The sequence below is a fragment of the Coregonus lavaretus genome (genome assembly GCF_964263955.1).
Source record: "Coregonus lavaretus genome assembly, chromosome: 25".
NCBI classification, from domain to species: domain Eukaryota; kingdom Metazoa; phylum Chordata; class Actinopteri; order Salmoniformes; family Salmonidae; genus Coregonus; species Coregonus lavaretus.
In genome coordinates, this window is record NC_140012.1 from 7070701 (window position 1) to 7082704 (window position 12004).

Consider the following 12004-nt stretch of genomic DNA (forward strand, 5'->3'; position numbering starts at 1 on the left):
ACAGAACAGCCGCATGTGCGCACTCCCTCAAATCATTTGGAGAAAATATTTATATTTTATTCAGCTTTGTTGAATTGTATTGATCATACTATAAAATAATATAAAATAATGCCACGGAATTATAAGCAAATCTTGTCTGCTAAATGAACTAGTGTAGCCCACAGCCATTTGGCATAGCCACATCAGGACCTAACATAAGGACAACTCAGAGTATGCTATTCTGTTCTACTGAAATAGACTACATTTTCTTCATATCATGCTTCTTTAGACCTGTCTAAAATAAATCATGGATTTATTGTGGTGTAGGCTATATTACATGGATTTCTCAGACTTAAATGGCTTGTAGGCAATGTGTGGAAGCCAGGAGATGCTAAATGTGTTTATGTTTATTAACAGTCAATTACCGTGAGACCGACAGTTATTTGCTTGACAATCACCGGCTGAATACATTTTGTCACCGCCACAGCCCTAGACATCACCAGGCGGTAAATTAGTTAATAGACCAATAAGAAAGAAAGTTCCAAACCGCTCTGCCAATAACAGCTAGTTTTCCCCTCCCCACTCAGACAACTCTAAGATAGTGCTAGCAAAATTCTTGCTTGAGAAATTGCTCTTGCTAAGGAGCTATTATTGTTTCTTTTTGACCATTTTAATTGAAAACAATCACAGTAAGGTACTTAATTGTTACCCATAAATTATTTGATATTGAGATAAAAAGGGCTGCATTGGGCCTTTAAAATGACCAGAGACCCAATATACTGTAATTTGGTAACACTGAGTACCATATTGCTAAATCTTAATTCAGAGTCCAAAGCCGCAGAGACGCGATAGTCTGGTAGTCCATTGTGACATAACTACGCGGTTCTGAGACCACCGTCTGCGGGGGACGCACAGCCCGACCGTGCACCTCCCCCAAATTCCCAACCAACACGACTCTGCATACACGTCTTCTATTCATTTGAATGAGGTGACGGTTGGAGAAATTGCTCGAGCCGCGCTGAGAATTCGGAAAGCAAACGGTCCAATATTCTAGAACACTGCTGTGCGGAAGCCTACACGTTTTGGACTATGGGACCCATGTCGTCCAAAAAGTTATCGTTTTGACTCTGTTTGTCGATAGAACATTCTTCCAAGAGTCTTGATGATCATCCAGGTGCTTCCAGGTGCTTTTTGGCAAACTTCAGTCAACTCTTTGGACAAGATGGGTCCCATTTTGTCTGGCGAAAACCAAACACTGCATTCCACAGTAAGAGCCTCATACCAACGGTCAAGTATGGTGGTGGTAGTGTGATGGTTTGGGGATGCTTTGCAGCCTCAGGACCTGGACGACTTGCCTTAATAGAAGGAACCATGAATTCTGCTCTGTATCAGAGAATTCTAAAGGAGAATGTCAGGCCGTCCATCTGTGAGCTGAAGCTGAAGCGCAGCTGGGTCATGCAGCAGGACAATGATCCAAAATACACAATCAAGTCTACATGAAAATTGCTAAAAAGCAATATATTTGACATTTTGGAATGGCTTAGTCAAAGTCCAGACCTAATCCCAATTGAGATGTTGTGTCAGGACTTGAAACGAGCAGTTCATGCTTGAAAACCCACAAATGTTGCTGAGTTAAAGCAGTTCTGCATGCAAGAGTGGGCCAAAATTCCTCCACAGCGATGTGAGAGACTGATCAACAACTACGGGAAGCATTTGGTTGCAGCCATTGCAGCTAAAGGTGGCACAACCAGTTATTGAGTGTAAGGGGGCAATTACTTTTTCACACCAGGGAATTAGGTGTTGCATAACTTTGTTAATTAAATACACTATATATACAAAAGTATGTGGAAACCCCTTCAAACTAGTGGATTCGGCTATTTCAGCCACACCCGATGCTGACAGGTGTATAAAATCGAGCACACAGCCATGCAATCTCCATAGACAAACATAGGCAAATGGCCTTACTGATGAGCTCAATGACTTTCAACGTGGCACCGTCATAGGATGCCACCTTTCCAACAAGTCAGTTCGTCAAATTTCTGCCCTGATAGCGCTCCCCGGTAAACTGTAAGTGCTGTTATTGTGAAGTGGAAACGTCTAGGAGCAAAAACGTCTCAGACGCGAAGTGGTAGGCCACACAAGCTCACAGAAAGGGACCGCCGAGTACTGAAGCGTGTAGCGTGTAAAGATTGTCTGTCCTTGGTTGCAACACTCACTACAGAGTTCCAAACTGCCTCTGGAATCAACGTCAGCACAATAACTGTTCATCGGGAGCTTCATGAAATGGGTTTCCATGGCCGAGCAGCCGCCCACAAGCCTAAGATCACCATGCGCAATGCCAAGCGTCGGCTGGAGTGGTGTAAAGCTTGCCGCCATTGAACTCGCGTTCTCTGGAGTGATGAATCTCGCTTCACCATCTGGCAGTCCGACGGATGAATCTGGGTTTGGCGGATGCCAGGAGAACGCTACCTGCCCCAATGCATATTGCCAACTGTAAAGTTTGGTGGAGGAGAAATAATGGTCTGGGGCTGTTTTTCATGGTTCGGGCTAGGCCCCTTAGTTCCAGTGAAGGGAAATCTTAACGCTACAGCATACAATGACATTCTAGACGATTCTGTGCTTCCAACTTTGTGGCAACAGTTTGGGGAAGGCCCTTTCCTGTTTCAGCATGACAATGCCCCGTGCACAAAGCGAGGTTCATACAGAAATGGTTTGTCGAGATCGGTGTGGAAGAACTTGACTGGCCGCAAAGAGCCCCCACCTCAACCCCATTGAACACCTTTGGGATGAATTGGAACGCCGACTGCGAGCCAGGCCTAATCACCCAACATCAGTGCCCGACCTCACTAATGCTCTTGTGGCTGAATGGAAGCAGCAAGTCCCCGCAGCAATGTTCCAACATCTAGTGGAAAGCCTTCCCAGAAGAGTGGAGGATGTTATAGCAGCAAAGAGGGGACCAACTCCATATTAATGCCCATGATTTTGGAATGAGATGTTCGACGAGCAGGTGTCCACATACTTTTGGCAATGTAGTGTAAATAAAATAAGTATAATTTGTCAGAAAGGGGGCAAATACTTTTTCACGGAACTGTATATCACCTTATGTGCTATGTATAATCCTTTATCATGCACGACATAGGCTAATAAATGTTCATAAAATGTATAATAATTCCTTACAAAGCAAAGAGGAAGTGTCACCAAACATCCTTCCAAAAATGTATAAATAGTAAATACAATGCACCAAAACCTTTCTAAATAGTTCAATTAGTGTTATCAGAAAAGCTTCCGGGGAGAACTCAACTCACCTTAGCTTTCCCGTTGACTAGCGCTCCGAGGTTCCCAGGGGAGTCGGCGTTCCGGATGTCCAGGTCGTGCGGCGACACATACAGCTTCCTGTTCCCTGGGCCGAAGAACTGCATCTCCGTCAGCCCCACCTGGCCCCTGTTCCCCCAGTTACTCAGGATCTCCATGGTGATGTACACAGTGGGTGGTGCCTCCACCGAGACCCGCCTATACTGCCACCATGACAACAACAGAACTTCACGAGTCAATCCAAGCGTCACTTCATCCAGTGTATTCTTAGCATCATAGAAATTGAATTAGAACACTTTTATATCTCTCTTTGTGTGTGTGTGTGTGTGGTGTTTTTGTGTGTGTCTCTCTCTCTCTCTCTCTATTTAGCCTTCACTGTCTGTCTCACCTAGTTACTCACCGGTGGTTTGCTATTATCCGTCTTCGCTGTCTGAGGGATGTCAAAGTTCGTGCCTACCTCCAGTTTCTCCAACGCCTTTAGTAGTTTCTGCTGTTGCCTGAGAGAAAACAATGACTCATCAATTCTATTGTCCTTCACCACATCAATCGTCTTTGACCTTGCTCTAGGTGATTATCTATGGAAATGTATACATGGTCACTGACAGTTATTGAAGACTCCCTACAGCTTTGTTGACTAGACCTGCTTCAAGGTCAGAGGGGTTAGGTTATCACTTACACGTTTCTGATTGTTAGAGAGCCTCGATTAGAGGTATACAATTACTGGTGCTCTGGCGCCGCCCACCCATGAAGTTACCACGAGTTTTGTACTGTACTGCACAGTCTGTACATGGCGTTCTTATCCCAGCATAGTACACAAGCACGAGGGAGTTAGTTATGCCAGTGTCCTTCTAAACTGTCACCAGTCAAGTCTATGTCTGACCATGCGCCAATATGCAAACTAGCATACCTTATAGATGATTTCATTCTCTGTAGTATGCTATTGTGGATCCTATTGGAACATCGTTTTTTTTCTTTGTGATAGTCAAGGATAGTCAAGAGATTAGTATAGATTTCTGTCCTTATTCCTCCCCATATGCATAGTGTGTAGTGACACTAGTGTGTAACGTTGCAGTACTACCTGGGACCCATGAGGGTGACTCTCTGCATGGCTCTGGTCACCCCACTTTCATCTATGTCGCCATCGTCGTCACGCAGCGAGCCGTTCATCATCTGGTATCCTCTCACCTGTGGATTTACAATGGAGGAGCACAAAGGAGTTAGACTTAGAGAGGATAGTAGCCTAACTAGATTAAACTAAAAGTAGAAAAGATTAGAAAATAACAGATACAGATAGGCTAGGCTAGGATGTAAAACAGGAATTACTACAGCAGACAGGTTACAAGAAGATAACACAACCCACTAGTGGACCCAGCACAGCACACTCTGGTTGTGCCCATAGAAATATAATTAAATTCATTCATTCTACTTCTGTGGTTGTTATCTATCTTACCGGGGTGCGGCTGAAGGCCCTGGGCTTGGGGCTCTGCAATGGGCTGTTCTCTCTCTGCAGGGCCTGGAGCACCCTGCACGCTGTCTCCTCCGAGTCGCGCTCCTCTTGGGAGGCCTTCCTTGCTGCAGACAGGGGGCGCTCTACACGACTCCTCGGCCCTGAGAGAGAGGGTGGGGGCAGAGAGAGAGAGAGGGGGAGAGGGCGAGAGAGAGAGAGGGGGGAGGGCGAGAGAGAGAGAGAGAGAGAGAGAGAGAGAGAGAGAGAGAGAGAGAGAGAGAGAGAGAGAGAGAGAGAAAAAAAAACAGTTCAGGGACCATTGTACACTTGACTGTTGTTTACTATGTGACAGCTATTTTCTAATAAGGCCTCTTAGGTTTATGAAAGACATGAATACAGGGCAGAACAGAACATACGTTGAGTATCTCTGCCATCCCTGCACTCCTTTGAAGAGGGCCTGTCCAGAGTTTTGCTCTTCACCAGCAGAGGCTTGGTGGGGATGTAGGCCTCCAGGTTGTCATTCCTCTTGGCCGACAGCGAACGCTCGATCTTACGGCCTGCAACATAATGGAAAAAAGGTCAATAAAGGTCAAAGAATAGGGACTATCTCTAAAGTGCCGTCCTCTACTTGTCTTCCCTTCAACTGCAATAATATAAAATATCTGGATGGGTAAATCCTCAGTAGGCATCCACTATCCTTTCATTTCAGATCAGTGCAAATTAAGGGTGGGACAAGGAAAGGTAGCCACTATAGTTGATTGTTAAGATGCACCCCTGGCTGAATAACATTATTAGAGGATATCGTAATCCGTATTGTTGGAGTACCTTTAGGAGAAGGCCCAAAGTCCAGCACTATGAGATCTGCAGGGTCGTGAAGGCAGCCTTTGGGCCCAGTGGCTCGCGGATGGTTTGTGTGAGTAGATGTTTTGTTGGAGGAGGAAGGAGGCAGACCCAGCTCTTCCAGGCTCTCCGTGCTCTCCTCCCTCTCGATCTGCTCCTCTACCCACTCCTCGTCCGACTCCTCCCCCGCCGATCCGCGGCTACCGCTGCTCCTCCGCAAGCTCGCCTCCAGGCTCCGTCGAAGCACCTGAGCGCCATAAAACACCAGGGGTATGTTCAATTGAGTTGAAATGGTAACAAAAACGTTTTATCAGTACAGGCATTTTCTCCTCTGTTTCACAATCTTTTCATCCCGTTTGGTGACCAAATGAACACTACTCAGCTCTCACCCTCACGTCACTGCATTGTATGTAACACTAACCACAAACAAGGTTAACACTGAGCTATAACCTAAGTTGAAGAAACAGGGCAGTTATATATTTGATGTGCCTTGATTTATATTGCTCTGAAGGGGAGTGTCTGCTTGGCGTAAAAGGAAATGAAAAAAGTCGGAAATCAACACTAGGTCAGCACACTCCGGATAGAAATCTATGATTTACGGTGACATGTAATCTGGTGATATGTAAATGGTGAAGATTGCTGTATTTCTTGCACTTTGGTAGCCTGGATCAGTGTCTTGGACATGCCATCTTAGGGAGAGAGAAGAGGAGAGAAGAGGACAAGGAAAGAGAGAAGAGGAGAGGGAGAGAGAGAAGAGGAGAGGGAGAGAGAGAAGAGGAGAGGGAGAGAGAGAAGAGGAGAGGGAGAGAGAGAAGAGGAGAGGGAGAGAGAGAAGAGGAGAGGGAGAGAGAGAAGAGGAAGCGGAGGAGGGAGAGAAAAGGAGAGAAAAACAGTTGACCTCTCACCTTGACCTCGTCGATGTTGAGTAGGACCCGTTCGCTTTGATGTTCAGGCTCTGCCTGGCTACCTCCTCGGCCATCAGCCCTGGAGCCAAACGAACGTGACACCTTACAGGAATCTTGCGGGGAGTGGGGACTATGAGGAGAGCGTGGACTCGACCGCTGGAGAGGAACAGGGTGAATACAGAGCAGAGTGAGATGCAATCATGCAAACCCAGAATGACAGCTGCATTTGACACATGCAGATACTGGCACACACCATCGAAATGTGCCAAAGAGCAGTAAACACCCACGCACACGAGCCTGATGGACACTGTTTTCTTCCTACTGTACCTCCATCTCTCTGCTGTCGTAGGGTTCAAAGTCTTCAGAGTACCGTCTCTCTGGAGATATCCGCAAACAGGGTCCTTGTTCTGTTCTAATGTTGATCGAGTTCTGCAAAGATGAAAATAGGAAAACACAATATTATTCACAACACAAACACTACATTCTATTCCATTTGTGTGGAAATGTCTGTGATCTATGTCTATGATCGTGTGATTTGTTCACTAGATCTATCCAACCATACATCAGGGTTAGGATGACTAGATACTATAGAAATAGAATGACTAGATTCTATATTTATGGTGTAGACTAGAATGGCGGTACCTGAACCCATTCTCTCCTCTGCACTTTTCCCGGGCCAATGAGACTCCTCTTCCTGCTGTTCACCTCCAGATTGCGGATTTCCTCCTCTGCTAGCTGTGAACCCCTTCTGGAGGCATCTGGTGATGAGTCAGAGGCGAGAGAGCAAAGTCACTGCACATGAGCAGTCAAGTCCGCCCTCAAATGAAGAGCAGAGAAGAAGAAGACACAAATGGTTCCAGAACACACAGAGGGGGAAAAATGGACACCGGTTACAACTGTCACTATCATTTATTCAACGGCCCGAGTGCATAGGATTATATCACGCTAACTGAGAGGTGAGGTGGTGTTCAGCTGGTAATATGCCACAAGGATGCTACGAAGATTAGTTTAGTCATAAAGTATTTACAAACAGGGACATCATCTACAATAGCCTAACAAGGATTTAGTATTGTAGCAAAGATGGTTTGTTGTCTATACTCAGTCCTGCATGCTGTGTACCAGCCGTGTGTGTAGCTCTCAGAGTGGGCGGTGGCAAAGTGACAGACTTCTGGTTGGGTCTCTTGGTCTGCTTGCTAGCGTTAGCATTAGCCCCATTCAGATAGATGAAGATGCCCTGCTCCAGACATTCTAGCTCAATCTCCTTGGGCTCTTTAGTTTTCAGTCTCTTTAAGATCCTATGGGTTAAAGGTCAAAGGGTTATCATCACTAGGAAATACACACATTTTCATAATAAGTTGTTTATGAATCTTTGAAAATGAGATGAAAAAACATGTTTTAAGTCTGTTTTCATGTTTTTTGTATGCATGTGAGAGAGCATAATATTATATATGCAAGCAGGTCAAACAAGCAGAGCCTAATCCCTAGAAACCAAATTGCTCTCACACAGTTTGCGTGTCTGTGTCACTCATACATCATTAGTGTCACTCAATCTCTCCGCACAAGGAACTAATCAAAGTCTACCTTATCTATAAGTGTAAGTATTAGACTACTGACAGGCAGCTACTGTGTCCTCTCAGTGTAACTGGAGCTGCCTCTCCTAAAGGCATTTGCCCTACACTTCACCTGTTTTTGTGCTAAAGGGCGATTAAATATTCATCCAGTGTCTCTTCGGCAGCCGAGCCAAGCTTCCCTCCTTGGCACCTCTGGCTCTCCTTCACAGATAGGTAGACACAACAAGCAGCAGTGTCAGAGAGAAAAGCCACACGTCAGCCATTTCAGAAACACGTCCAGTATCAGAATACACTGGGTCATGCTCCAGTGATTCCAGTAGCCCTTTACACTAGTACCCATATACGGGTTGAAAATGGCAGATTTGGCACTGATAAAAACGACTAAATTGGAACACAGTGGCTGTCACGCCCTGGCTCTGGGGACTATGTTATGTTGAGCCAGGGTGTGTAAGTCTATGTTTGTATATCTATGTTGGCCTGAGTGACTCCCAATCAGAGGCAACGAGGGTCAGCTGGTTGTCTCTGATTGGGAGCCATGTTTTACTGTCGTGCCGGTAGGCTGTATTTCCACTGTTTGCTCGGTTGAGCATTTTCTCCATATTGTTTGGAGTGTTTTGGCGCACAAACAGTTTGTGCGCCCGTTGTTTGTGCGCCCGTTGTTTTCGCCTACGTGCGGAGTTTTGCCTCAGGGCATTTATTCGTGATTGTTTTGTTGTGCTCTACTAAAGTCTTTTGGACTAACGTTCTGCGTCCTGCGCCTGTTTCCACCACCACACCCACCTACATCTACCTTGACAGAAGAAACCACCATAACAGGACCAAGCAGCGTGAAGAAGAGAGAGGATGGACTTGGGAGCAGTGGAGTAGGAGTCTCGACTGGGCCAAGCCAAGAGAAGAGGAGAGAGGTTGGACTTTGGAGCAGTGGGGTGAGAGTCTGGCGAGAACGATGGAGGCCTGGCCCACGGGGAGGAGAGACCCCCAGAAAATTTTTAGGGGGGGGCTCACGACGTCGGGGCAGCAGGAGGCCGCGATAGAGCGGTCCAGCGGGTTGGCAGAGGAGGCCGCCAGGTTACGGGACTCACTGGTCACCAGGGGGAAGGAGGTTGTAGAGGCACGGCGAGAGGTACTGGCGTGTGTTGCCAGTCCGGTCCGGCCTGTTCCTGATCCCCACGTAGGGCCAGTGGTGTGTGTTCCCAGTACGGGCCGGCCTGTTCCTGCCACTCCCACCAAGTCTGTGGTGCGCGTCGCCAGCCCAGTCCGGCCCATCCAAGCTCCCCGCACCAAGTCAGTGGTGCGCGTCGTCAGCCCGGTCCGGCTCATTCCTGCTCCCCGCACCAAGTCGGTGGTGCGCGTCACCAGCCCTGTCCGGCCCGTTCCTGCTCTCCGCACCAAGTCTGTGGTGCGCGTCGCCAGCCCAGTCCGGCCCATTCCTGCTCCCCGCACCAAGTCTGTGATGCGTTTCGTCAGCCCTGTCCGGCCCGTTCCTGCTCTCCGCACCAAGTCGGTGGTGCGCGTCGCCAGCCCAGTCCGGCCCATCCAAGCTCCCCGCACCAAGTCAGTGGTGCGCGTCGTCAGCCCGGTCCGGCTCATTCCTGCTCCCCGCACCAAGTCAGGGGTGCGCTTCGTCAGCCCGGTCCGGCTCATTCCTGCTCCCCGCACCAAGTCAGGGGTGTGCTTCGTCAGCCCAGTCCGGCCTGTCCCTGCTCCACGCACCAAGCCAGGGGTGCGCGTCGTCAGTCCAGCACAACCCGTGCCTGGGTCATGTCCGGAGCCGGATCCGCCGCCGAGGCGGAGTGCCCACCCGGTCCCTCCCCTGTTGTGGTTGTTTGGCGCGGTCGGAGTCCGCGCCTTTGGGGGGGGGTACTGTCACGCCCTGGCTCTGGGGACTATGTTATGTTGAGCCAGGGTGTGTAAGTCTATGTTTGTATATCTATGTTGGCCTGAGTGACTCCCAATCAGAGGCAACGAGGGTCAGCTGGTTGTCTCTGATTGGGAGCCATATTTAACTGTCGGTCTTTTCACTTTGTGTTTGTGGTTTCTTGTTCCGTGTTTGTTGGTTTATGTAACCAGGGACGTCACGTTTCGTTTTTGTTGTTTTGATCGTGTGATCATCTTGATAAAATAAAATGTTCGCATTCAACGCTGCGCCTTGGTCCTCCTCATTGGTAGACGATCGTGACAGTGGCTGTACAGTCAGATACATAACGTCAGAGCTCTGGCTCTGCGCTTCACAGCGCTGTATGGGTTTTGACTAACAGCCGTTCTGAACTTGAGCACCTTGCGCGAAAAGAGGTTGCCCCATCCTTCCCGCTCACTGGGCAACTTTTGCAGATTTTTTGTTAATAATAATAATATAATATGCCATTTAGCAGACGCTTTTATCCAAAGCGACTTACAGTCATGTGTGCATACATTTTTACGTATGGGTGGTCCCGGGGATCGAACCCACTACCCTGGCGTTACAAGCGCCGTACTCTACCAATTGAGCTACAGAGGACCACTTGTTGTCTGAGTGAGAGAAATGCTGTAAATTAAGAGGACTAGGCATTTTGAAAGATGAGACGTTGAGGATGACAATAAATACTGCTCTGATGTCGTACAAGCATGCCAAACACCCATGAGTCCAAATGTGCACTTCACAGTTCCATATCATAAAACTCATGTCATATACAGTGTCAACGTTTATGATCACTATGTTTGATGTACAGTTACAAAATGACATGGCGTCATACCCTTGGATGTTCTGAAAAGAATGAGCCTATGTTTGTCTATTGTGAAGAAAATGTGCCTCGGCACACGCACCTGAATGCAATCATGACTCCATTCTAAGCGCACAAAAATTATTATCTGTTTCCCTGAATTGCATTTGAAAGCCTAACACTGTAATATCGTATTTTATAACTTAGCTAGTCATGTTGGCAATAGAACAGACTTTCAAATGATTCTCACCTGACCCAGATTGCGATTTATAATGGACCACTTTTGGATTGTGTAAACAACAACAGTATTTGTGTGAGGGCAGGTATGCAGGGTTGTGTTCCAAACAAAACAACTACAAGTGTGCTTGGTCTAGTTCCTCAATGGCACAGTTAGGAGAGCTTAAAAAAGCACCTTATTTACTGAACAAAAATATAAACGCAACATGCAACAACTTCAAAGATTTTACTGAATTACAGTTCATATAAGGAAATCAGTCAATTGAACTAAATTCATTAGGCCCTAATCTATGGATTTCACATGACTGGGAATAGAGATATGCATGAAAATCCACAAATTCTTATTTTGATTAAAAGGAAAAGTCCATACAAATTACTTTATATTCCTTATCATCAGCATGGCATTCATTAAGAACAGATAGGTCCTTTATTCAATTGGTTTATTATAAGACTCATGCATTACACAAGAAACGCTAACATGCAGCAATACACTTAGCATAGACATAACATTGATAGACGGAATGGATGTTCTGCTACTAAATATTGAGTGAACTTCATAGTCTTCTTCTCAGTCTACTGAAGTTCAAATGTGACGAAAAAACAAAACCAGATCGTGTCAAATGATAAGATAACTTCAACAATTTTGAATGGAGTGTTAGCATCAGACTGCATCTTCGAAATGAAGATAATGGATAGACTATGAGGATTATTCTGGTTTGAGTATTGACAACAGCAAGACATTCAATATAGCCTAGCTAGCAAATTCACAGGCCCATGCAGGTTGTGGAAAGAGAATGAAATCACTAGCTCTCTTACATAAGTCTAGCAGCCAACTATGCTTCAACATCTGCAGGAACACTGGAGGAGGAGGAGGAGGAGGAAGAAAAGTGGAGAAAAACAATGAAAGAGGGAGAAGACAGAAGAACAGCAGCATAGATGCACTGTAATATTATGTTATAGGAGGTGCAATACTGACTTTGGCCAATGGCCATGTAGGCAATCTATTGAAAATAG

The 12004-nt window shown here is 46.5% G+C and overlaps 1 protein-coding gene across 1 annotated transcript in view; it reads right to left on the reverse strand.

The window, feature by feature from the left end:
- Window positions 1-8394, reverse strand: part of LOC311100518 (katanin-interacting protein-like) — a gene marked incomplete at its 5' end in the record, with an annotated part of 35736 nt that extends 27342 nt beyond the window's left edge. Inside the window, 13 exon segments of the mRNA XM_084141437.1 lie at window positions 3285-3494; window positions 3692-3788; window positions 4370-4476; window positions 4742-4899; window positions 5155-5295; window positions 5564-5825; window positions 6484-6639; window positions 6811-6912; window positions 7126-7241; window positions 7603-7778; window positions 8167-8177; window positions 8181-8255; window positions 8383-8394. Coding sequence (XP_083997563.1) covers window positions 3285-3494; window positions 3692-3788; window positions 4370-4476; window positions 4742-4899; window positions 5155-5295; window positions 5564-5825; window positions 6484-6639; window positions 6811-6912; window positions 7126-7241; window positions 7603-7778; window positions 8167-8177; window positions 8181-8255; window positions 8383-8394 — 1623 coding nt within the window.
- Window positions 8395-12004: the final 3610 nt, after the last annotated feature.